Source organism: Prionailurus viverrinus, chromosome B3 (assembly GCF_022837055.1).
Source record: "Prionailurus viverrinus isolate Anna chromosome B3, UM_Priviv_1.0, whole genome shotgun sequence".
NCBI classification, from domain to species: Eukaryota; Metazoa; Chordata; class Mammalia; order Carnivora; family Felidae; genus Prionailurus; species Prionailurus viverrinus.
The window spans coordinates 130,623,258-130,649,577 of NC_062566.1; the positions used below are offsets into that span (position 1 = coordinate 130,623,258).

The following is a 26,320-nucleotide window of genomic DNA, read 5'->3' on the forward strand; positions in this document are numbered from 1 at the left end:
CGCTGTCCAATAAAGAGCATGCATCAAAACTTAAAAGCCAACCTTTCTGCCCAGATTCCTGGATAAAAAGGATTTTTTAAAATCCGTATAATTTGAACCAAAAGGGCAACTATTAAAAATAAACCAAGAAAAAAATAAAATAAAATAAACCAAGAAATATCCAGAAACAGGTTTCTAGTGAAAGCTTGACTTCCAATGCAATAAAATGATTTAGACAGGTTCTTTTATCTATGGGGATGCAATGGTATCACAGCCCCTTGGTTAAGCCTTCTGAAAATCCTTAGGTAGAAAGCATTTTAATTCAGAGACCAAAGTGAAAATATCTTTGAAAGAAGAATAATGTGGCTAGGAAACCTTGTGCCTCTTGGCAAATATTTTCCAACCCACCATGAGCTTGGGCTTTCTGGGAAGGTCACTGGTTTCCCAGTCAAAAACATTCTTGAAGTCATCAGGAATGGAGGGATGGAGACACAGCATCTGGGCAGGTGTGTTTCTAGTTCCATATCTGGGGCTCAAGAGCCAAAAAGCTTGATCCTGCAGGGCCTCATGAAGACATTCCCCAGGGTGATAAAGACTCTAAAGCATCTGAGGCTCCATAAGAACTCCTGAATGTTACCAGCTGTGCTGGGCTACCCAGACTCTTTCCCAAAGCCTTGCATTGTCTGTCTTTTTTCACTTAAAGTTGAGCACCACCCTGGCGTTCATCAGCAGCATCCACAACAACAAAGCAATTCATTGTATAGTGATAGCTTTATTGGATACCAAATGGAGATGAAGACATTAGGAGAAAATAAAACTCTAGACTGATAACCACAAGAACCTACTAGCCATGAGTCCAACAATATATAAAAAGGATAATACATCATGACCAAGAGTTGTTTATCCTAGGATTACAAGGCTAGTGCAAAATTCAAAAATGAATCAAGGAAATCTAGCATATCAACATGCTAAACAAGAAAATCCTTATTTTCTCAACAGATGCAGAAGAGCATTAACAAAATGCAACACCAATTCACCACAAAAACGCAGCAAATTAAGAAGAGAACTTCCTTAACATGATAAAGGGTATCTACAAAATACCTAACATAATACATAATGTTGAGATATTGAATGTTTCCCTCCTAAAGTTGGAAACAATGCCTAGATGTCCTTTTACCATTCTTATTCAACATGGTCCTGGAGGTCCTGCCTTTACAATAAGAAAAGAAAAAGAAATAAAATGAATACATATTGGAAAGGAAGAAATAAAATTATATCTGTTTTTCCACATGGAAAAACCAAAGAATATACAAAAGGCTACTTGATCCAATAAGTGACTTTAACAATATTGCAAGGCACTTGGTCAGTCTACAAAATCAATCATATTTCTACATAGCAGCAGTCAACAGTTGGAAATTCAAATATTAAAAATAACCCCTTGGGGTGATGGGCATTGAGGAGGGCACCTCTTGGGATGAGCACTGGGTGTTGTATGGAAACCAATTTGACAATAAATTTCATATTTAAAAAATAATAAAATAAAATAAATAAAATAAAATTAAAATAACCACTTATACTATACCAAAGCCATGAAATATTTAGTTATAATTTTTTTAATGTGTAAGATCTCTACGCTGAAAACCACAAAGCCCTGATGAAGTAGTTCGAAGAGGATATAAATAAAAATTTTTTTTTCAACGTTTATTTATTTTTGGGACAGAGAGAGACAGAGCATGAACGGGGGAGGGGCAGAGAGAGAGGGAGACACAGAATCTGAAACAGGCTCCAGGCTCCGAGCCATCAGCCCAGAGCCTGACGCGGGGCTCGAACTCACGGAGCGCGAGATCGTGACCTGGCTGAAGTCGGATGCTTAACCGACTGCGCCACCCAGGCGCCCCAAAGAGGATATAAATAAATGGAGAGGTATACAGTGTTCATGGATACAGCGTATCCAGTGTCCGCTGGTAAGATGTCAATTCTCTCTATAGATTTAATGCTATCCAACATTTTAAAAACACAGGAGTTTTCAAATAGAACTAAATAAGTTTATTCTAAAATATATAAAGATAAAAGAAGTATACTAACCAAAACAATTTTGAAAAAGAAGATCAAAGTTGAAGGATTAATGTTACTTATTATAAGCTTATTATTTATAAAGCTGAAGTAATCGAGACAATTGGTATTTGTGAAAAGACAGGGAACCCAGAAATAGTAATACAATGGAGACAAAGAGTTTTTACAACAGTGGTGCCGGAATAACTGGATATCCATATTCCCCCACCATTAACCTCAGTCCATATAACATACAAAAATTAGCTCAAATTGAGTCATAGACCTCAATACAAAACCTGGAACCACAAACCTCTAGAAGTAAACATAGGAGAACATCTTTGTGAATTTGACTTAGCTGTGATGCCAAAAGTGCAATCCATAAAATAAAAAACTGATAAATTAGACTTCACCAAAATTAAAAACTCTGATATTTAATATATCTTAAAGATATGTATATATACATAATATATCTTAAAGTTATATATATGTATGTGTGTGTATATATATATATATATTTTTTTTTTTTGAGCGAGAGAGAGAGTGCGTGAGCATGAGTGGGGGAGAGAAGGGCAGAGAGAGAGAGAGAGAGAGAGAGAGAGAGAGAGAGAATCTCAAGCAGGCTCTATACTCAGTGGGGAGCCCGATGTGGGGCTGTATCCCATGATCCTAGGATCACAACCTAAGACAAAATCAAGTTGGATGTTCAACCAACTGAGCCACCCAGGTGACCTAAGAGATATTCTTAAGAGATGAAAAATATAAGCCACAGCCTGGGAAAAAGTATTTGTAAGTCATATATCTGGTAAGGGATTTGTATCCAAAATATATAATAAACTTGCAAACGATCTGCATAGGTAATTCAAATGGCAATATAAGCACAAAAAATGTTCAATGTCATTATTATTAGGGAAATTCAAATTAAAACTATTATTAAATGCCACTACACACCTATTAGAATGGATAAAATTATACACACACACACGCTCTTACATATGGAGTCAGATAACCTGCTGGTGAGAATGCAAAATGATACAGCTACTTTGGAAAACAGTTTGACAATTTCTTATAAAGTTCAACTTACATTTGCCACATAACACGGTGATCCTACTAGTCGATATTAGCTAAGTGCAATTAAAGTTTATGTTCATAAGAGAACTTGTATGAGAATGCTTGTAGCAGCTCTTCCCAAAATTGCCCAAACTGGAAAAATACAAATGCTCTTCAATAAAATTAACTGTGGTACATCCATACAATGGAATCCTATCCAGTAAGGAAATTTGAAGAAATTGCAACACAGATGAATCTCAAATGAATTATGCTAAGTGAAGGAAGCCAGATTCAAAAGGCTACGTATTCCGTGATTCCATTTATACGACTCTACAATAGGCAAAATGATAGGAAGGGTAAACAGATCTGTGGTTGCTGGGGCTTGGGCAACAGGGAGAGGTCGACTACAGGTGGGGTAATTTTACTGGGTCATGGATCAGTTCTGCACCTTGACTGTAGTGATTACACAACTATATACATTTTTGTAGACTTCTAGACCTGGATGCTAAAGAGGGTACATATTAGTGAATGTAAATTATACCTAATTTTCAAAGGGAAAAAATGGACAAATTATGAAGTGTAACTCAAAGAGCAACTCTTTTGACTTTCAATAGTTATATGCTGTTCAAACTTCAGGCTGCCTCCAGCACTCTCTAGCTATCACTACATCTCCCTACGGCTCCATGGGCCTCAGGTAAATCATTTGAAGATGGACATCATAACGGGACCTACCATATAGGGATAAATGAGTTAATATAAGTAGAGTGTTTACAGTAGTGATGAAATACAAGGATTCAGTCAATGTTACCTGCTAGCTCCACCATTACTATGATGACTGTTTTGCTACCTTGGTGGTTGATGTGACCTCAACTACCCTTCCCAAGATGTTATGTTTACATAATACTCCAATTCATGGCAGGACAGGAAATAAGATATGATTAAGGAAGAAAAAAATGAATGAGAAAGTATGATCTCCTTTCCCCTGAATACTTTTTTCCCCCAATTTCTAGCATATTACTAATTAGACCATCCTCTCCTATTAAATTATGCACTCAAATATGTTTATTTTACTCGGTCCTGGGAGTTGTGGCAGATCCCATTTGGTGTCTTTCCATAAAATACTCAAGCTCTCAGCTCGCCTTTGTTCCTCTCTGGGTCACCCTAGAATCACTGCATTTCTGAAACTAAAGTTTGTAAATAGAAGAAGCAAAAATAACGAGTGATCTTCACTTTTTCAGTTCTCAAAGTAATATCAATATTATGCCAAGTAGCTAGAATGATCCATCCTTATACTGATGAGAGTGAAGTTAGAGAAAGAAAGAAAGAAAGAAAGAAAGAAAGAAAGAAAGAAAGAAAGGGTATGATTTTCTGGATGAATTCCTTGAAAACCAAAAAAAACCCACCAAGCTTTCAATAGATTAATTTGGAAAAAATTGAGATGAATAAAGGATAAAAATGCCGATATGAACCATATCAGATATTACAGCACTGGGACTTCTTTTACAGACTTTTGCTTTGACACTTTCCTATTTGGAATCTTTTCTATCATTTATCTGATGAACCCTCACTTTTACTTTGAAGGACACACAATTTCATATGTCCTTTAATTACTCCTGTACCTAAAGGGGTTGGCCTATAGGATTCCCATTGTCCTGGTCCCTCATGACTATTTGATTGATACACAGGTGGATGCTGGAACAACACTTGTTGATTAAAGACACTCCTCTGGGAATTTGGAATTGGGTTGGTCCCTAAGAAATATATACTTAAAAAATTGACTAGCAATGAGGCATGTTTAGGAAGATAGCCTGCAGAGAAAGAGAGAGAGAGAGAAACAAATGTAGATTTACAGAAAATATAGAAAAGAGAAATAGGAGGAAAGCAGTCTATGGGGTCTTGATGACTGTCCATTTATTAGTACTAATTCCTTCCTGTAACCTGGTTGCATTTTTATTTGGTTGAATGACAAAAACAAATGTCTTATTTTTCCTTCAGTGAAGCCAAGTTGGTTTCTGCTTCTTTCCCCTGCCATATTAAAACAATTTACCCTCCATCATTTTTAATCTATCTCATTAAATGTATCTCATGCCTCAAGATCTACTAGCTCAGTCTACCAGCTCAATATACTTTCCTCCTTTTCCATCTGAGTATTTGCAGTAGGATATAAAGCTATTTATGCTGCCATGTAACATTTAATAGAAGACTCCATAGTGAATAATTCATTACATATTGCAGTCTATTTTAAGGTAACCTATTGGCACATGAATTTCTTGATGCTATAGTTTTTGAGTTCTAGAAAATGAATTTATTTAAACGAGGAACAATATAAATGTTATGTGTGTCAAACCAATCTATCTATAATAGAATTGCCAGATAAAATACAGGAACCCAGGTTAAATTTTAATTTTAGATAAAGTACAATAATTTTTAGTAAGTATGTCTGAAATACTACATGAGACATCATATGGAATAGCAAATAATTTTTAATACAATAAATAATTTTTTATTTGCTAAATTTGGCAATCCAGACCCAAGAGTAAAAGAATTAATTCAGATCACTCTTACCTGTATTTTTCGTAATGTTTTCTCTGGGAATTTCAATCAACCAGTAAAGTCGATCACTGAACTTGAATAAAGAAGACATCAGAACACAGTGTTTTACAATGTTCGTGGCCACACTTATTCTGCATATTCAACCTTATCTTTAAATTTTTTTTTCAACGTTTTTTATTTATTTTTGGGACAGAGAGAGAGCATGAATGGGGGAGGGGCAGAGAGAGAGGGAGACACAGAATCGGAAACAGGCTCCAGGCTCTGAGCCATCAGCCCAGAGCCTGACGCGGGGCTCGAACCCACAGACCGTGAGATCGTGACCTGGCTGAAGTCGGACGCTTAACCGACTGCGCCACCCAGGCACCCCTCAACCTTATCTTTAAAAATGAAATTAAACAAGAGCATCTAATGCATATACCTTTTACCCAGCAATTTCACTGTTAGGAATTCTCCTACATTATACTCACATATGTGTGAAATAAAATATATCCAAGGATATTTTTTGGCATTACTTGTAATAGTATAGATTGGAAATAACTAAAATCTTAATAGGGATGTAAAATAGTATAGCCATAAAGTGGAATACCATGCAACCATGCTCAGGTAGCACAAAACTGGGGCATTACTGGCTTGATGTGTCAGAGGACAGAACTTGGTGTTAAAAGAGAACTGGGGAATTGAAAAGGAAAATCCCATGAACAAGGGAACTGCAAGAGTGGTGAGCTAAGAGTTAAATATAAACTCTTCTTTCGCCCTGGGGCAAGACAAGTGCAGAGGAGATTCATGAAGTCCTCATTAAAATCATCAGCCCTGGGGAATCTGGGTGGCTTAGTCAGGTAAGCATCCAACTTCGGCCCAGGTCATGATCTCACGGTTCATGGGTTCGAGCCCCACGTCGGGGCTCTGTGCTGACAGCTCAGAGCCTGGAGCCTGCTTCAGATTCTGTGTCTCCCTCTCTCTCTGCCCCTCCCTAGTTCACACTCTGTTCCTCTCTCTCTCTCAAAAATAAATAAACATTAAATAACATTTTTAAAAAGTCAGCCATGGAAGCTTAAAACCTGAGCAAAGATAGCAGCTGCTGAAACCATAGCTAAGACAGTTTACAGTTTGTGTCGAGACAAGAAAGAATCTTTTACACTACAACAACAAAAGAGCCCAGCAAATTCTCATAAGAACATAACAGAATCCAGAGCTGCTACAGCTTATTATCTTAAATGTCCAGTTTCAACCAAAATAACAACACATGAAAAGAAACAGAAACATCTAACTGATAAAAAAAAAAAAAGTTAGATGACAAACTGACCCAGAGTGAGTCCAGAGAGTAGATGAAGACTTCAAAGCAGCTATTACTAATATGTACATAGGCTAGAAGTGCCTGAGTGGCTAAGTCAGTTAAGCATCCAACTCTTGATTTTGCCTCAGGTCATGACCCTGGGTGTGGGATCGAGTCTCATGTCATGCTACACACTGAGCATAAAGCCTGCTTAAGGTTCTCTCTCTCTCTTTCTCTTTTTCTCTCTCTCTGCCTCTCTCCCCTGCCAGTGCTGTCTCTCTAACATAAAATTTTTTTAATGTATATAGGCTTAAAGAAAATGTCCTAGTGAAAGAATGGATAGGGAATCCTAGCACATGAGTGAAAAATATAACAATAAGACCAGATGAACATAATGAGGCTGCAAAGTATAATAACTGAAATAAAATATTTAGTAGATGAGCAGATTGGAGATGATAAAAGAAAGAATCAGTAAACTTAGAGATACAGCAGTTAAAATTATCCATTCTGAAAAAGGGGGCAAATGATTAGAGAAAAATGAACAGAGCCTTAGATATCCGTGAGATAATGCACATAATTAGAATCTCATGAAGAAAAGAGACAAAGGAGCAGAACATATTTTTTCAGAGAAATAGTAGCTGAAGACTTCACAAATTTGGTAAATTTATAATCCAAGAAGCCCATAGAAACCCAATCAGAGTCAATACAAAGAGAAAATCTTAAAAGCATCCAGAGAAAAACGACACATTACATATAGGGGACAAATAAAGAAGATGTGGTATATATATATATATATATATATATATATGTATGTATACATATACATATATATGTATATGTATATGTATATGTATACATACATACATGTAAATATACATACATATACATATGTATGTGCATATATGTGTATATGTATATATACATATATGTATGTGCATGTATACATATACATATATGTATATGCACATACATATATATGTATGTATACATATATATACATATACATACACACAATGGAATACTACTGGGCGATGAAAAAGAATGAGATCTTGCCATTTGCAACAACGTGGATGGAACTAGAGGGTATTATGCTAAGCGAAATAAGTCAGAGAAAGATAAATATCACATGATGTCACTCCTATGTGGAATCTGAGAAACTCAACAGTGGAACATAGGGAAAGGGAAGGAAAAAGAAGATAAAAACAGAGAGGGAGGACAACCATAAGAGACTCTTAAATACAGAGAACAAACTGAGGGTTGCTGGAGGGGAGGTGGGTGAGGGGGTGGGTTAAATGGGTGATGGGCATTAAGGAGGGCACTTTTCTGGATGAGCACTGGGTGTCATATGTCAGAGATGAACCACTAGGTTCTACTCCTGAAGTTAAGACTACACTGTTTGTTAACTAACTTGAATTTAAGTTAAAAAAGAAATGAAGTAGGACACATCCTACCACATGGATGAAGCTTGGAGACGTTACACTGACTGACAGAAGCCAGTCACAAAGAACTAAATGTTGTATGATTTCATTTACACAAGATGTTCAGAAGAAGTGAATCTACAACAGATGGGTGTAGTTTAGTGGTCACCTGCATCTGAAGAGCAGAGGGTGTGCTGGGGAGTTCACAGGGATGGGCTGTCCTTCTGTGGTGATGAAGATGTTATAAAATTAGACAGTAGTGATTTTTGCACACTCTCTGAATATACTAGACACCATTTAATTGTGCACTTTAAATAGGTGAATTGTATGGTACACAATTATATCTTTTTTTTTTTAATTTTTTTTAACGTTTATTTATTTTGGAGACAGAGAGAGACAGAGCATGAACGGGGGAGGGGCAGAGAGAGAGGGAGACACAGAATCGGAAGCAGGCTCCAGGCTCTGAGCCATCAGCCCAGAGCCCGACGCGGGGCTCGAACTCACGGACCGCGAGATCGTGACCTGGCTGAAGTCGGACGCTTAACCGACTGTGCCACCCAGGCGCCCCAATTATATCTTAATAAAGTTGTTATCCCCGAAAAAATGAGGGGGAATGAAGACATTTTCAAGGGGATGAAACTCCTGGAGAATTCACTGCCCATACACCTGTACTGTAAGAAATGATACCTCAACTCCCCAAAAAGCAAATAATCTAGTGAAGAGACAAGCAGAAGACATGAATAGACACTTTTCCAAAGAAGACATCCAGATGGCTAACACACACATCACTCATCATCAGGGAAACACAATGATATATCACCTCACGCCGGTCAGAGTGGCTAAAATTAACAACTCAGGAAACAACAGATATTGGCAAGGATGCAGAGAAGGAGAACCCTTTTGCACGGCTGGTGGGAATGCAAACTGGTGCAGCCACTACCCTACGACCCAGCAATTGCACTACTAGGTATTCATCCAAAGGCAACAAAATGCTGATTCGAAGGGGCATGTGCACCCCAATGTTTATAGCAGCACAATTGACAATAGCCAAATTATGGAAAGAGCCCAAATGCCCATGACTGATGAATGGGTAAAGAAGATGTTGTATATAGACCCGATGGAATATTACTTGGCGATAAAAAAAGAATGAAATCTTGCCATTTGCAATAATGTGGATGGAACTAGAATGTGTTATGCTAGGCAAAATAAATCAGTCAGAGAAAGACAGCTATCATATGATTTCACTCATATGTGGAATTTAAGAAACAAAATAGATGAATATAGAAGAAGGGAAGCAAAAATAAGATAAAAACAGAGAGGGAGACAAACCATAAGAGACTCTTAATTACAGAGAACAAACTGAGGGTTGCTGATGGGGTGTTGGGTGCAGGGAGGGGCTAAATGGGTGATGGGAATTAGGGAGGGCACTTTTTATGGGGTGCCTGGGTGGCTCAGTCAGTTGAGCATCCGACTTCAGCTCAGGTCATGATCTCGCAGTTCGTGAGTTTGAGCCCCACCTCAGGCTCTGTCCTGACAGCTCAGGGCCTGGAACCTGCTTCGGATTCTGTGTCTCCGTCTCTCTCTGCCCCTCCCCTGCTCGTACGCTTTCTCTCTCAAAAAAAAATAAACATTAAAAAAAAATTAATAAAAAAAAAGAAGGGCACTTGTTGGGAGGAGCACTGGATGTTATATGTAAGTGATGAATCACTAAATTCTATTCCTGAAATCATCATTACACTATATGTTAACTAACTTGGATTTAAATTTTAAAAAATTAAAAAAATAAATAAACACTTCAAATATATTTGTAATGATGTGGAAAGGGATGTCCAGAATTCACAAATTTATTTGCTACCCAAAGGAAAGTGCTGGCATGAATATTTTGAATGAGACAAGGAATAAACCATTTTCTCTGAAAAAAATAATAAAATAAAATATTAAAGAAAAGAAATGATAATAATTCTTTGGGCTGAAAAAATAGCCCAAACTTATATCTCTGCAAAAAAATGAACAGTGGTGGAAATCATTAATACATAGGTAAATAGTAAAAAAAAAAATTATTTTTTCTTTAATTTCTTAAAAATTGTTAAAAGCAAAACATGTAACACTGTACTGTTAGGTTTAAAACATACATAAATGTGATCTTATGGGCTAGCTATTAAAAAAAAACACATCCTACAAGACAGAGTATGCTTCTCATTAATAATATAAAGAATAAAATAAAGTGTCATTACCAAAGTTAAGTTAAAGTGGAAGATGCCTGTATATGTACTATTTATAATTTCCAAGCTGGGAGCAAGTCCTCCTGATGTGAACACACCTAGGAATTCCTGCGAAGTATGCCCACTTTCAGATAGTAAAAAACACTGGATTTTCTGTAGGAAAGAGAAGGGGTGGAAAGTAATGACAATTTGATGGCAAGAAGCATCTCCTACATTAATTTAAAAATGAGAGGTAATCTATGAATCGTCTATGCTGCTAAAGACGTCTATCTGTAGTAATTTTCATCTCTAACCAGGAAAAAAAAAATCTATTTTGAAAAAGCACGCTTCTAGAACTTAGTAACCTATCATACTAGTGTCATAACAGGTTGAAACCTCAACCATATGGTAATCTTTTCTGTAAAAAGAATGGACATAAAGTTATTACATTTAATAAATATAGAATCAAAGCCACATGCCCATCACATGTAGAAATCCCTGTTTTATTAAAATCATTATTTTGTGTTTAAACTTTACAAGGAGGAAATGTATAAAGGAAAACTCATTTTAGTGTATTTTTATTGCTGTTTCTCAGTTTTGAGAAGGTATATGAAAATGCAGCAACTGGGGCACTGGGTGGCTCAGTCAGTTAAGCATCTGACTTCAGCTCAGGCCATGATCTCACAGTTTGTGAGTTCGAGCCCCGCATCAGGCTCTCTGCTGTCAGCATGGAGCCCACTTCGGATCCTATTGTCCCCCTTTCTCTCTGCCCCTCCCCTGCTCTCTCTCTCAAAAATAAGTAAAATAACATAAAAAAAAAAAAAGAAAAAGAAAATGCAGCAATCACAAATGAAAAGCAACACAAGATAGATACTAACAACTTCACCTCATTTAGTTCTCCTAGTAGTTAAGACCACTTTGGGCAAGTTGCCTGGGTTTCAGTTTCCCTATCTACAAAATAGGGAAACATATTCATTCCAAAAACGTTTTCTGAGCTCTTACCACAAATCAGGCAGTGTTGCAGGGGCTGGGGAAGCAGAACTGCTCAAAACAGACAAAAAACCCTGCTCTCAAGGAACTTAGGTTCTAATGGAGATTGGAAGACAGATGAAGACAAACACCTTTTCCCTGTCTTGTCACTGATTTACAATTTATTGCCCTTTGTTAAGATGGCATATAAGCCCCAAATTCTAACCACCCTTTTGAATTACTCACCACTGAGTTCTCTCTCTGTGGCTATACATACTGCATGTGTCAGTAAAGTCTGGGTTTTTCTCCTGTTAATCTGTCTTTTGTCCATTTATTTTACAGGCCCCAGGTACAGAACCTAAGAGGGTAGGTCCAATACTCCTCTACTTATCTTAAGTACTCATCTTACAGAAGATTAAAGGTTGTAATGAACATAAAATGCTTTGAAAAATGCCTGACACATATAAACATTTTATAAATGTTAGGTTTTACTTCTACTAATATATTCTAGAACTACTATATGACAACTCTCTAAAAAGTAGGTGATAATTAAGTTCTTTTTTAAGAGGACAAAACTAGGGATTAGAGGGGTTAGGTAACCTGCTCCAGGGCATGACAGACCATGTATGTCTGTGTATAACTCCAAGATTTGACCCCAGCTCTGAATGTTTTTCTTCCTCTAACATCCATTTTTTGCCCCATAAGTAATCACAAAGAGGAAAGGCATTTTTGACTCAAAGGGGCATGCCCTTCGCAACAGTTGTGAATAAAAGACTTAAATATATGTCTGGCATATCAGGAAAGAACTGGGAACTAAGTCAAAAAAGACTTTGGGAAAAATGTATTTGTCCTTGTGGGGTGTTATATTTATCATAGACTTTCAAACAATCTGTACATTTTTTCTTAACTTAGGTTTTTGTTAGCATTTGCTGCATGGCTATCTTATTTTGGTGTGTGTGTGTGTGTGTGTGTGTGTGTGTGTGTTTAAATGCCATTATATGAAATGAAGAAATCAAATGATCCCTTACCCCAAATGGCATCTGCAATGTGGTACTTGTTCTAAAAGAAAGATTCTTTCTCTAGGTCATGTGAAGTAAATTTCTCTAACAGGCTGTATCTGTCAAACTTCAAAAGAACAAATCAGATCTATAAAAAATAAAAATCATTACAGCCAACCTTTTAAAAAGGGAAGGAGGGAGCCATTCAGTCAGCTAAGCATCCAGCTTTTGACTTTGGGTCAGCTTGTGATCTAACAGTTCATGAGTTCAAGTCCCGAGTTGGGATCTGTGCCAATGGCACAGAGTCTGCTTGAGAATGTCTCTCTCTCTCTCTCTCTCTCTGCCTCTCCCCTGCTCATGTTTTCTCCCTCTCTCTCTCTCTCTCTCTCCCTCTCTCAAAATAAACTTAAAAAAAATAAAATAAAAAGGGAAGGAGAAGGTATCTTAAAAAAAGAAAAAGAAAAAACAACCCAGGATGTTCAATGGCTAAATGTAATATTTCACTTGATACAAGTGGAATGGAATAGAAAAGATTATTATTTACGTAGAATTTTACCTCCCCAAGTCTGAACATAGTAGACGGTATTTGAAAAAGTACAGTGTTAGTGGTTTTACACGTGGAGCTAAAAAGAATGTGAGAGGTTGTCACATATTATTAATGGATCTTACCAAGTCATTGGAAGAAAGGTACAGCTTGATTATTTCATTCTTTGGGGGGATCCCTTCACTGGCACAAGCAAAGTGTTTCTCTATATCACCTAAATAACAACAAGAATACACATACTTTAGTTCGCTGATAGAAGGATTTCCATGAAAAGAATCATATTTTTTAAACTGACAAAATAATTTTAAGGGGGTAAGAATTATAGTTGTATATTTTAAATTCAGAAGTGGCCAAAAACCAGGGTTGTTGTTTTTTTTTTTAATTTTTAAAATTTTCAACAAATTTCATTATCCAGATGCAAAATCAACAAGAACACTTTTTACTTGAAGCATTCTTCAGAATACATAAAAAAACATATATGTATACACACACACATGCATATATATATAACTTGAAGCACTCTTCAGAATACATAACATATATATACACATGCACATATGTTATATATATATGTTATATATAATATATATATTATATATAACATTCAACCCAAGAAAAATAGAATACACATTATCCTCAAGTACACACAGAAGAATCCCCTGGTTAAATCACATTAAAAGAGCCATCACACATACTACAAATCTAGTAAGACTGAAATCATACCAAGTATATTTTCCAGCCACAATGGTACAAAAGTAAAGATCAACAATAAAACAAAGCTGGAAAATCTGCCATGTAAATATTAAATAGTTCTTGACTCTTCAAGTCTTTGGGGAGCACAGAAAAGGGACAGAAGGCAGAATTTGTATTTTAATAGAGAGCCACAGATAGGTGACTCCTCCCCCAAAAAGGGCGGGGTTGGGAGGAAGATCCCTTCTCCTTATCTTGATCTAAAGTGAATCTCTTTGAAAGACAGATACCATATGTTTTCACTCTTATGTGGATCCTGAGAAACTTATCAGAAACCCACGGAGGAGGGGAAGGAAAAAAAAAAAAAAAAAAAAGAGGTTAGAGTGGGAAAGAGCCAAAGCATAAGAGACTCTTAAAAACTGAGAATAAACTGAGGGTTGATGGGGGGTGGGAGGGAGAGGAGGGTGGGTGATGGGTATTGAGGAGGGCACCTTTTGGGATGAGCACTGGGTGTTGTATGGAAACCAATTTGACAATAAATTTCATATATTGAAAAAAAATAATAAAGTGAATCTCTTGTAGACAGCAGAGTTGGATCATGTGTTTTTATCCATTCTGACAACCTCCATCACAAGGAATTTAGACTAAAGCCCAAATCCCAGCTTAGCATTCCAGTATCTCATTGACATGAGCCGATTTCCTACCTTTCCAAAGTATTTTACTTTTTCTAACCCTTCATTCTAGCCAAACAAAACTACACACTTCTCCCCTCACATTATATGATTACCTACCTCCATGACTTTACCATCACTTACCCTGATGTTGTCTTTGTAAAATACTCTTCCCCATGCATGCATAGATAGAGATTACTCATTTTGGGGGCCTGAACTGATTTCTCTCTTTTGTTAAAAGCCTTCCCTGACCACCCCCGACTCAGGTGGAAGTCAACTCTCCCTTCTCTGAAATCTTAGAAGTTGGCCTGTGACTCTCCAGTCTTAGAGTATACCCATACGTGTGTTACATATTCTTCAGAAGAACCTAGGAACTGGTACTGGGTCATCCTAGAACTCAAGCAATTCTGCAACAAACCTGTGAACAGAAGACAGACTGAATCCCCCTCTTCATTGTTTGGTCAACAATTTTTTTTTTTTTTTTTGAATCAAGCATCTACTATGTTCTAGCAGATCCAGTCCAAAATGCTAGAGAATCTAAACAATCTGCACAAGTGGAGGTGGATTGTTTCATTCCTTTTACAAAGCATTTCCACCATAAAAGTCCTATTGAGTGATTTAATCCATGTATTAGTTTCAGAAAATAATCTTCAGTCTCAATCTGTTTGCTTTATGAGGCAGTTTATAATTCATACCACAGGTAACCATTCATGTAGGAAGAATGAAAAAAATCTATTTAAATAATGAACAATTTTTCAAATATAAAATGCTCCTTAGGGGCGCCTGGATAGCTCAGTTCGTTAAGCGTCCGACTCTTATCTTGGCTCAGGTCATCTCACTGGTTCATGAGTTCAAGCCCTGCATCAGGCTACACAGTTAGTGCAGAGCCTGCTTGGGATTCTCTCTCTCTCTCTGTCCCTCCCCTGCTCGTTCTCTCTCTCTCTCTCTCTCTCTCTCTCAGAATAAATAAATAAACTTAAAAAAATGTTTTTAATTAAAAAATAGGGGCGCCTGGGTAGCTCAGTCAGTTAAGGGTCCGACTTCAGCTCAGGTCACGATCTTGCCGTCCGTGAGTTCGAGCCCCGCGTCGGGCTCTGGGATGATGGCTCAGAGCCTGGAGCCTGCTTCCGATTCTGTGTCTCCCTTTCTCTCTGCCCCTCCCCCGTTCATGCTCTCTCTCTGTCTCAAAAATAAATAAACGTTAAAAAAATTTTTTTAATTAAAAAAAAATAAAATAAAGTGCTCCTCAAACTTTAATATTCTATGACTTATAAATGATGAAACACTATAATAAAGGTCTCTATGTACACAACTTAATAACAATAGATTCACAATATTATTAGAAATTGCTAGACAAGAGTACAACAAATAATACCTGAAAAAAACTGAGAGGTAAGGTAAAGAGAAGTACCAAGAAAGTATTTTAACTGTTAACGAGGAAGGGATGGAAGGGAAAACTCCTACGAGAAAATAGAGAGTAAGAGAGTCTGAAACTTACCTTTATTATATATTATTCCTGATGAAAGGTCAAATATGGTCAAAAGTAAAATTATAATATATAAAAGTGGCAATTCCATCTATCAAAAGAAATAAGAATTATTTCTATTCAGTTGCTCTGAACATACTTTTTAGTTCCTTTTTCTATAAACAACTACATAGTAAAGAAATCATCTATTCCTTTTAAGTTAAAAATATTTCCCTTTATGTGACAAAACAATGTTAACAGTTGACTAAGCTCTACATTTACTTCCTTGTTGGTATTAAAGATATTTATAATTACCACAAACTAAAGAGCTGGGGCTCTGGTTTTTCTTCAATGTAGATAACTATTGGAGAGGTGTGATCAATTCTACAGCTGTATAAAACAGAGCTTGACTTGATAAAGACTCTGAGAAGGCAGAGCTGTACCTTAGCTGATATTTTGACTGCACTGCTCTTGAGAGAGAGAATGCACACGAGCCCTGAGCATCCCTGTATGTCCCCCTGCCCCCGTGTGCCAACACCGCAAAGCCCTGGCCCCTCTTTACCCAGGCCTTTTCTCAGAGTCGTGTTTGTGGCAAGAATCCTTGAGGAACAAGGTAACACCCCCCTTGGGCAGGAGCAGGCTTGTTTCCATGGTGAATCTCCCAGGCTCAGTGTTCTCCTCCTGTAATATACCCCACTATGTGTGTAAGCAAGCATCTGTGATGGGCTGAAATGTGTCCCCTAAAAACTTATATGTTGAAGCCCTAACCCCTAGGGCTTCAGAATGCAGTTGTAGCTGGAGATAGGGTCTTTATACAAGAGTGATTAAGTTAAAGTGAAATCATTAGGGTGGGCCCTGATCCAGTGTGACTAGTGTCCTTATAAGAGGAAATTTGGACACAGATATGCACAAAGGGAAAATGATGTGAAGACACAGGGAAAAGATGACCAAGGAGAGAAGCCTGGAACAGATCCTTCCTTCTTGGCCCTCAGAAGGGACAAACCCAGCTAACACCTTGAACTTAGACATTAAGCCTTCAGAAGTGTGAGTCACTTCTATTGTTTAAGCCAACTAGTGTGTGGCATTTTGTTACTGTAACCTTAGTATGCTAATACAGCTTCCATGATGGATATCTACTCCATAGGATTTGGGGGGCATGGAGACTGGGAGTGAACATCATGCTGACACTCTGGCTACTGCTTTTGCTGTTAGTGATGAAGTCCTTTGTCTCTGACCTAGGAGTCTTGTGTCTTTTGCCAGCATCCAAGAAACAGTAACAGATTGACTTGCCAGATGCAGGTAAAGCATAATCCAGATCCTGTGTGGTTCCTGACATCTGCTGAGTAAATTAAATTTCACTGATGTTTTTCCTCCCTTAAAATTGGTTTGCTTGATTCAATACATGTAATCAACAATATAACATTCAAACATTCATCGGATTTTTAAATTCATCATCTTTATCATGTGGTTGGGGAGAACTGTGGGTTTTTTTAAGTGTTTTTTTTTTTTTTTGGTCATCTGAGAAAACAACTTGTTTTCACAAACTGACACAAAACAGATGAATTAGTGTCCTTCTGTTTCTCTTCTCTCACTCTCTTTGTCCAGAAACATTTTGTTGTTAAGTTTTAGTGCAGCTCACCTCCAGCCAAAGAAAATCTTTTCAGATACCCAGTTGCTCTGAATTTGCTTACAATTGTAATCTTTTTTTAAAAATTTTAAATATTCATTTATTTTTGAGACAGAGCAAGCAGGGGAGGGGCAGAGAGAGAGAGAGAGGGAGACACAGAATCTGAAGCAAGCTCCAGGCTCTGAGCTGTCACCATAGAGCCCGATACGGGGCTCGAACTCATGGACTGTGAGATCATGACCTGAGCCAAAGTCAGACACTTAACCAACTGAACTACCCAGGCGCCCCATAATCAATTTAATCACAGAAGAAACCCTGCAGAGGTGGAACTCAAGGTTGCATTCAAAAACAGTAGATCACAGTTTTGAAGTCCAGCACAGATTAAAAACCACAGATGTACCATTTATATAAGACACACACCGATTGTCTCTTAAACTACATATTGACTCCTTATGGACATTTTTTTTTTTTAATCATGTAGTGCATCTAGGACAGTCAGTTGCCTAATTCACACAACCCTGAAAAGTTATTCAGCATGGTGAAACTGTATCAGCATGGTGCTATGTGCTATTATATTTTTGGTGTAGGAATGAATTTAACATTAAATGGAGAAGTCATCACAGTCACTTTGAAAATAGTGCCTTAGGGTCACCTGGGCGGCTCCATCATTTCAGCGGCTGACTCTTGGTTTCGTCTCAGATCATGATCTCACAGTTCGTGGGTTTGAGCCCCATGTCAGGCTCTACACTGACAGCATGGAGATTGCTTGGGATTCTCCCTCTCCCTCTCCCTCTGCCCCTCCCGCTCTCTCTCTCTCTCTTGCTCTCTCAAAAATAAATAAATAAATAAACAAAACAAAAAAAAAAAAGAAAAAGAAAATAGTGCCTTTGCCAGGAAAATCTTGTATTATTTTGCTCAATATTCACATTAAATGACATAACACCAGTACCAGAACCCATTAGTTTTTCTCCTCCTTAAAAAGTGACTGAAATCTATTATGCCCCGGGGCTCCAGACAGATGCTGTTATTACGTTATCCTCAGACCTGTCCCAGTTCAGTTCTCTCAAATAAATATAAAAAGTTCTCTAATTTCATTTGAGTGGATTTGGTTGTATCTATCTTTGACCAAAGAACTAAAAACCTACTTTGAAAGGCTTTTAAGTGCTTTCATTAAGGAAAGGAAAGCCAAGAGAGCATAATTGAAGAGAGAGACAGCTAAGGAAGGCCCTCTGGGCCCTCCATGACTTTGCTAGTAGCTGCATGTTCCCTTGTGCTAGTAATTCAGCCCATATTTATTCTTTTTTACACTTAGAGATGGAATGTATTTTAGAGTTAATATATGAGACACGAAGTTACATGTCTAAAGCCCATTACTAGCTAGTAACATGTTGGGCATAGAACCAAGACCTCCTGATTCAAAAGATTTAGTCAGCACACAGAGATGCCACAAAACGAGAATTTAAAAACAGAAAGCTATTAAGTACAAGATTAGATTTGACCTCTTACTGAAACTGCTACATGTGCCCCCCGAGATTCTGTTCCATACGTTCGTTAGTCTCCTTTCCTCCTTCTTCAGTGTTACAACTTTCTTCAATTTAGTCCTGCCTCCTTTCAACCACCATCTTACGGCTACAGAGAAAGCACTGGCGTTGACTTCAGATCGGCTCTGCCCGTTTGGGATGTCTGATCTTTGGAAAGTTACTTAACTTCTTCAATTCAGTAAACCAGGTATAACAGCCACTTCGCAGGGTTGTTGTGAGAACTGAATGAATGATGCACTTTAGGCTTTCAGCAGCTGCTTTACACAGGCTGCACAATGGATAAACACCAGCTCTGAATCCATGTCTTGATGTCCGGAAGCAATTTCTTTGTCTTCATCCCACTCCCGACTCACTCTTTCAGCCCTTAAATTACCTCCAGTTTTCAATCCCAGCTAACTATTATGAGCTTTATCTAATGGTCAGATGTAAGTCACAAAGCTGGGTATTTTCTATTCTCCGGCGCCAAATAAACACTGGGAATTGTCCTAAAGAATGAAGTTGCATTTTCCACCATCTGATTCATTTTAAGTCACTCCGTTATAGAAGAGTGATTACGTTATCAGTGTGAACTATAGTAGGGCTCTCATTTTATTATTTCTTACCGTGACTGCCTTCTAAGAGTAGATGCCTGATTACTTGCCCCTTTCTTTGTTGTGTTTTCCCAAGCTTTCTTCCATTCAGGCTCAGAAAGAAGACTGGGTCCAAATTTTCAGTTTACTGGTTTAATGGTCCACTTAACTTTAGTAACAGCCAATCAGCTGCTACCAAGTACGGAAGTGGGCTTGGAAAATCTAAAGGCTAGGCAGTTGGAATTTCCAATTAACTGCCTCTTTCAGAGAACCAAAGGTCATCTTCTTTAAAAATTTTACGAGGTGGAGTTTCGCCAAACCTACCATGTTCCACCCAGGAAGGTTCAGAAACCTACAAATGACTATTCTCAAAGTCCATAAATCATCATGGGACTACTGAGTGCCTGGGGAAAAGCATGAATGCTAAAAGGAAATGCTAACTACATACAATGAGGTTTAAGAGAAGAAAATCTGTCAAAGAGAGCGTCATAACTATGTCTTAAAGAAATATCGGGACTTTTAGAAAAGGAGAGATGACCGTGTTGATGGGGTAAGCAAGATAAGTAAATACACAAAGCACAAAGATGGGAATGAGCTGTGTATGCCTGGGAATCAGCAAAACCAAGTGAGATACCAAGCTGGTCTCCAGACTCATGGTTCTGTGAACGGCCTTGGTCTTGCTGATTATATCCACTTAGGGTGCCTTTGGCTACTGAGCCCAGACTGACCTCTCTGATTTACTAACTATCCTGACAAGTCATGAATGGTCACCGGGACTAGCAATTTTTTTAGTAAGGATAATAAAACCTGTTTTACACTCATGCCCTCCTTCAGACATCCTTTTCCATGGCCGGGTAGAACTCACTAGTTTAATCTATTCCTGGAAGAGCCTGTATAAGAAACACCTTTCTCTTACCTTTCCCAGTGACCTAAAGAAGAAAGTTACTCCTCAATCTGAAATAACGAGGAGAACTCAACAAAACGTTTCTTCTGTAACAAGAAGTTAGTTATCAGAAACCTGGGACTCCTTTTTGCTGCTGATTTCTGACTACAGAAGGTGACGAGGGTTTTGTATTTTCAGTCTCTGTGGCAACACTGTGGTTGCTGCTTGCCCACACTGCATCAAAATAGGAATGCCTGAGCGGTGTTGAAGGCGCACACTGAGGGCTCTCAAGAAAATTATGAAGCAGCAGTTGACATGGCCCTCTTTTCCCCCAGCCACACCTTTGTTTCCCTTCTTCATTTGCCCCCCTGTGATGCTTCCTCCCAATTTGAGTAGTGTTTTCCTTCCCCCAGAAGACAAGGATCTGCTTCAGAGTTACTGATGAGTTAACTTTGATGCAAATGAGGACCAAAGAACTCCCGTGGCAGATCACTTCTCTGTTAACAGTGCAATGAGAGATGTTCTTCCCCCTGGAACACAAGTCAGGAACTGGGTATCCAGTTAGGAGGTTTGAGAACCAGGGAAGGGGCTAATTGAAAGACAGATGGATGACTTTGACTTTTTTTGTGGGGGGAGGGGATTTTTTTCTGACTATAAAAGTGCTCATAATGCAAAAGTTGAAAAATATAAACAGGTATAGGGAAATTAATTACCTATAAACCAATGGTCAGATAGAACCACTGCTAACATTCTGACAAATTTAGTCTTTTCCCTATACATTTATACGTTTCATGTAGGATCCTTCTGTATATAGCTTTCAGTCATTGTTATTCTGATTGTTTTCTCGTGTAATTCAAGTGTTTTTTCAGAAGTTTTCACACTTACATATCTAAAATAACTACACGCAAATTATTTAAATGTAAGACATTCAGCTGCTTTCAGTGTTTTCCTGTTATGAATAATGTGATAATAAACAGTCTTAAACAAAAATCTGTCCCAACATTTGAAAGGTTTTCGTAGGCTATGAATATGTTGAAGACTCCTGATACATGTTGGCAAATTGCTTTCCAGAAAATGCAGCACTGAGAATGAGATACAGTCTATAACAAGCCAAAAAAAGTATCTCACCGTTTTTCTTTAGTATTGGTGCAGCTGAAAATTTACAATATGCTTATTAGCCATTTTTTCTTCTATAAATTAGAAGACTTCTTGACCATGTCCTACTGGAATTTTAGTGTTTTGCTTGTGAAATGGTAAAACAGTCCCTCGCAATATTTACTGTGAATATTAAACCCAATTTGTCACAATTTTGTTTATGATGAGCTTGGATGTACAGTAATTCAAATGTGATGCAATCGAATTTATCTGTGTTTTCCTTTCTGGTCATTTCCATTGCTTCATGGTTTCAAAGTCCATTCCAATCAGAGACATACTTTGCTCATACTTTCTATATAAGAAAACCTATAAAGACTCAGAAAGTTCAAAGAATAAAATAACAAGGACATTTTGATCACCCCAGATTAACAGGTCTCTCCCAGTTTTAAAAAATGTTTTATTATGGGATATTTCAAACATTAGAAAAAGCAGGAAGAATGGTATTATTACCCCTTTGCATCCATCACCTAGCTTTAGTCCTGTTTCATCGATACACTTACCCATTCATTTTTCTTCTCCAGGATTATCCTGAAGATATCTTAAACATCCATATATAGTTCAGTATATATTCCTTAGGGAAAATTTTTTTTTTAATTTTTTTTTTAACGTTTATTTATTTTTGAGACAGAGAGAGACAGAGCATGAACGGGGGAGGGTCAGAGAGAGGGAGACACAGAATCCGAAACAGGCTCCAGGCTCTGAGCTGTCAACACAGAGCCAGACGCAGGGCTTGAACTCACAGACTGCGAGATCATGACCTGAGCCAAAGTCGGCCGCTCAACCGACTGAGCCACCCAGGCGCCCGGGAAAATTACTTTGTAATTAAAACCATGATACCATTTCATTCCTAAAGCTAAGAATGAGTCCTGGAATGTCTATCCAGTGATAGTACCTATTTCCCAGCTGTCTCATGCTTAAAATTGGTTATACTTTGTATGAATAAAAATCCAATGAGGTTCATACTTTGCAATTAATTGATATAGCTTTGAAGTTTTTTTTCCGTTTCAAGTTCTTATTTGAATTCCAGTTAGTTAACATACAGTGCAATATTAGCTACAGGAGAATTCATGATTCATCGCTTCCAGGCAATACTCAACGCTCATCTCAAGTGCCCACCTTAGTACCCATCACCCATTTAACCCATCTTCCCACCCACCTGCCTTCTACCAGCAACCCGTGGTTTGTTCTGTAGAGTTAAGAGTCTGTTTTCTGGTTTGCCTCTCTCTTTCCACCTCACCCCCACCATATTCATCTGTTTTGTTTCTTAAAATCCACATTGAGTGAAATCATATAGTATTTGTCTTTCTCTGACTTATTTCACTTAGCATAATACTGTTTAGTCCATTGACGTCACTGCAAATGGCAAGATTTCATCATTTTTTATGGCTGAGCAATATTCCATCATGTGTGTGTATATATCTATATCTATATCTATCTTCTTTATTCATCAGTCCATGAACATTTGGGCTCTTTCCATAATTTGGCTATTGTTGATAATGTTGCTTATAAACATCAGGGAATGTGTCCCTTCAAATCAGTATTTTTGTATGCTTTGGATAAACACTTAGTAGTGCAATTGCTGGATCATAGGATAGTTGTATTTTTAACTTTTGGAGGAACATCCATACTGTTTTCCAGACTGGCTGCACCAGATTGCATTCCCACCAACAGTGTAAGGTTCCCCTTTCTCTGCATCCTCACCAACATCTGTTGTTTCCTGAGTTGTTCATTTTAGCCATTATCCTTGAAGTTTTTTAATCTACAGGTAACTTCCCTACCTCTCCCCTATCATTTTTTTCTCTTTCTCCTTGCAACTTATTAGTTGAAGAACTCGCTACTGCTAATGTGTCTCTCACAGTCTGGATTTCACTGATGGCATCACCATGGTATCTTTTTCTACCATTAAATCTATCTCATTTGTCCTGTAAGTTGTTAAGTTGATTTAGAGCCTTGGTCAGATTCAGGTTTAATTTTTTTGGCAGGAACACTTCATAGGTGTTTTTAGATACTTTCAACAGGAGGCACATAAAGTCTGTTTGTCTCTCTTTTCATGACATAGCAGCTGTCATTTCTTTCCTACACCTGTTAAATTCACTAGAGGCTGCAATATGGTGATATTTTATCATTTATTCTTCATTTATTTGCTGGAATACGTTTATAAAGATCAACTTTCCTTCAACAGTTATCTGGTTACTCAGAGTATAGTTCCTAAGTAAAGGCAAAATAAATGCTTCGTTCTTTCACTTACCAGTTTGAAAATAGCGACTTGATTCTCTAGAATCCTCATAGAAGCAACCAATAAGGTTTGTTTTTTAGTATCGTTATGAACTCATAGGTTTCTATTTATTTTTTAGATTTAAAAAAATTTTTAATGTTTAGTTTTTGAGAGAGAAAGCGACACACAGAGTACAAGCAGGGGAGGGGCAGAGAAAGAGAGAGACACAGAATCCGAAGCCGGCTCCAGGCTCTGAGCTGTCAGCACAGAGCCTGACATGGGGCTGGAACCCACTAACTGTGAGATCATGACCTGAGTGAGCCAAAGTCGGACACTCAACTGGGTGCCACCCAGGCACCCCAATAGGTTTATATTTAAATATTTGAGTGTTTCTATCCATTAGTTATTATCCTCATTGTTGCTGAAAGTGTACAATTTTGGGCAGGTGTTGTCTGAAAGTTGGCTCTGGTCTTCTTAAAATGACTCTAGTGATCTCTGATAGCTTCCTTCCTTCTTTCCTTCCTTATAGGACAAGATATTCCAGGCTCACCTTATACATTTCCTGTCCCAGGCAGGCAATCAGTCATTTCTGTACGGAATTGTGATTCTTTTACTGAGAAATGGAATGTTTAAACCATAATCTGGGGGCTAGGGGAGACTTCTTAAAAATAAATGAAGGGGCACCTGGCTAGCTCAGTCAGTAGACCATGTGACTCTGGATGTTGGGGTTGGAAATTCAAGCCCCATGTTAGGTGTAGAGATTACGTAAAAATAAAACCTGTACAAAACAAACAAATGAACAAACTGATAAGTACAAAACATTATGGAAGGTAAATGGTGGCTACTTACAATTGAATTTCCCCATATATTCTCCCTAAAAGTCACACAAATAAGAGGAATCAATAAAACAATCCTAGAGCAACCAGGAAACAGATTAGTAACACTTCCAATTTGCATATAAGTAGAGAAAGCAATTTCTAGAACCAGAAGAACCGACTCCAGAGTCTATGTCACATATAGGTCAGGGAGAGACTGTAAAGAAAAGAAGAGAGAACAGCAAGAGTTTGCAGAGGTGGAAGACAGAGAATCTCTCTTGTGGAATCCCCCACCTAAGAGGGGACATACAAAGACCAGCTTTGAGAACTGGCAGGTTAGAGCACTGGCTTGAAAGTTCTCCTGCAATTTTAGGAGAGCAGCATTCTGAAGAAGAGGTAAGATGCCATGGAAGGTGGAGGAATCTCACAGATGTTAGATGGTGAAGAGAAAAAAGAAAGCCGTAGAAATTGAAGGTCTTACAGAGATAGACGAGAACCACAAAATTGGAAAACACACTGACTCTACCTCAAAAAGTTTGCATCTACTTCACAAACGAACTTCACTAAAGCAACAGAAGGTGCTTTTGAATTCAGAAACCTAGCTAGACACTCAACTTCCGCCCCCTCCTTGAGGCTTGTCCAGATAAAATATGTTTGAAAATGAACACAAAGTGGCAGGAACATCAGACAAAGCTATTAGAAGACAGATCATGAGAAGTGAAACATTTCAGCAGATGAAAATATTCTCAGGGACGCCTGGGGGGCTCAGTCGGTTAAGCATTCGACTGCAGCTCAGGTCACCATTTCGCAGTTTGTGAGTTTGAGCCCCGCGTTGGGCTCTGTGCTGACAGCTCAGAGCCTGAAGCCTGCTTCAGATTCTGTGTCTCCCTCTCTCTGCCCCTCCCTGACTCATGCTCTGTCTCTCTCTGTCTCTCAAAAATAAATGAATGTTAAAAAAATTAAAAAAAGAAAATATTCTCCCTGCCCAAAGCAACAAAAAGTACAAAGGAGAGGAAACTTTAACAGAACCCTCTAATCTGAATTAAAGTGTTAAAATAAGAATCTGCACATTAAAACAAAAATTACCTTGAATAATAAGTTTGAAATAACCAAGAATAGAAACAGAGAAAAAACCAGGAAGATGTGAAGTCAGAGTTGACCAAACTCAGGAAATGGAAGAAAAAGACAAAATAATCTCAGAAATAAAGATAAGTCTCAAGGTGTCCAGGGGAAAACAGTTTTGATCACAACTATCATAAGGGTCATAGAGAAGAAGGATGAAAACTATCAAGAGAACAAGAGGAATTCCTTTAAATGGTAAAATCATTGGAGAAAAAGTATTAATATAGACAATGGGCAAAGAAAATTCAACACCCTCTCAAAGCAAAACAAAGACACAAGTATACAGACTGAAATGTCAACGTGAGAAATGAAATCAGGCTCATATCTGATCCCAGTTGATGAAATTTCAGAACAAGGATAAAGATGTTTATAAACTTCTGGAGAGCAGCCCCTGTTTCCTCCTCCCTGCCCCAGCCCGTCCCACCCTTGGCTCCCCTCCAGCCTAGCTCACACCTGCCTCTGGCTGGAGACTCAGGTGGTCCTCAGCCAGCCACCTGCCATCCAGTTGGGGCAAGCCCTGGTGAGCGCATCAT

At 38.0% G+C, this 26,320-nt stretch overlaps 1 protein-coding gene across 4 annotated transcripts in view; it reads right to left on the bottom strand.

Annotated features, from left to right (window-relative positions):
- Positions 1-19,782, bottom strand: part of CATSPERB (cation channel sperm associated auxiliary subunit beta) — a 110,452-nt gene extending 90,670 nt beyond the window's left edge. For 2 of the 4 annotated variants that reach the window (XM_047863161.1, XM_047863159.1), the window contains exons 1-5: positions 19,631-19,782; positions 15,894-15,972; positions 13,160-13,248; positions 10,557-10,697; positions 5,644-5,704 (exon numbers count right to left, since the gene is read on the bottom strand). In XM_047863161.1, the coding sequence (XP_047719117.1) occupies positions 5,644-5,704; positions 10,557-10,697; positions 13,160-13,248; positions 15,894-15,972 (370 nt within the window). In that variant the 5' untranslated portion in view covers positions 19,631-19,782. Of the gene's footprint in view, positions 1-5,643; positions 5,705-10,556; positions 10,698-12,520; positions 12,639-13,159; positions 13,249-15,893; positions 15,973-19,630 lie in introns of those variants that run through there. The other 2 variants (XM_047863160.1, XM_047863163.1) reach the window with 2 other exon arrangements.
- Positions 19,783-26,320: the final 6,538 nt, after the last annotated feature.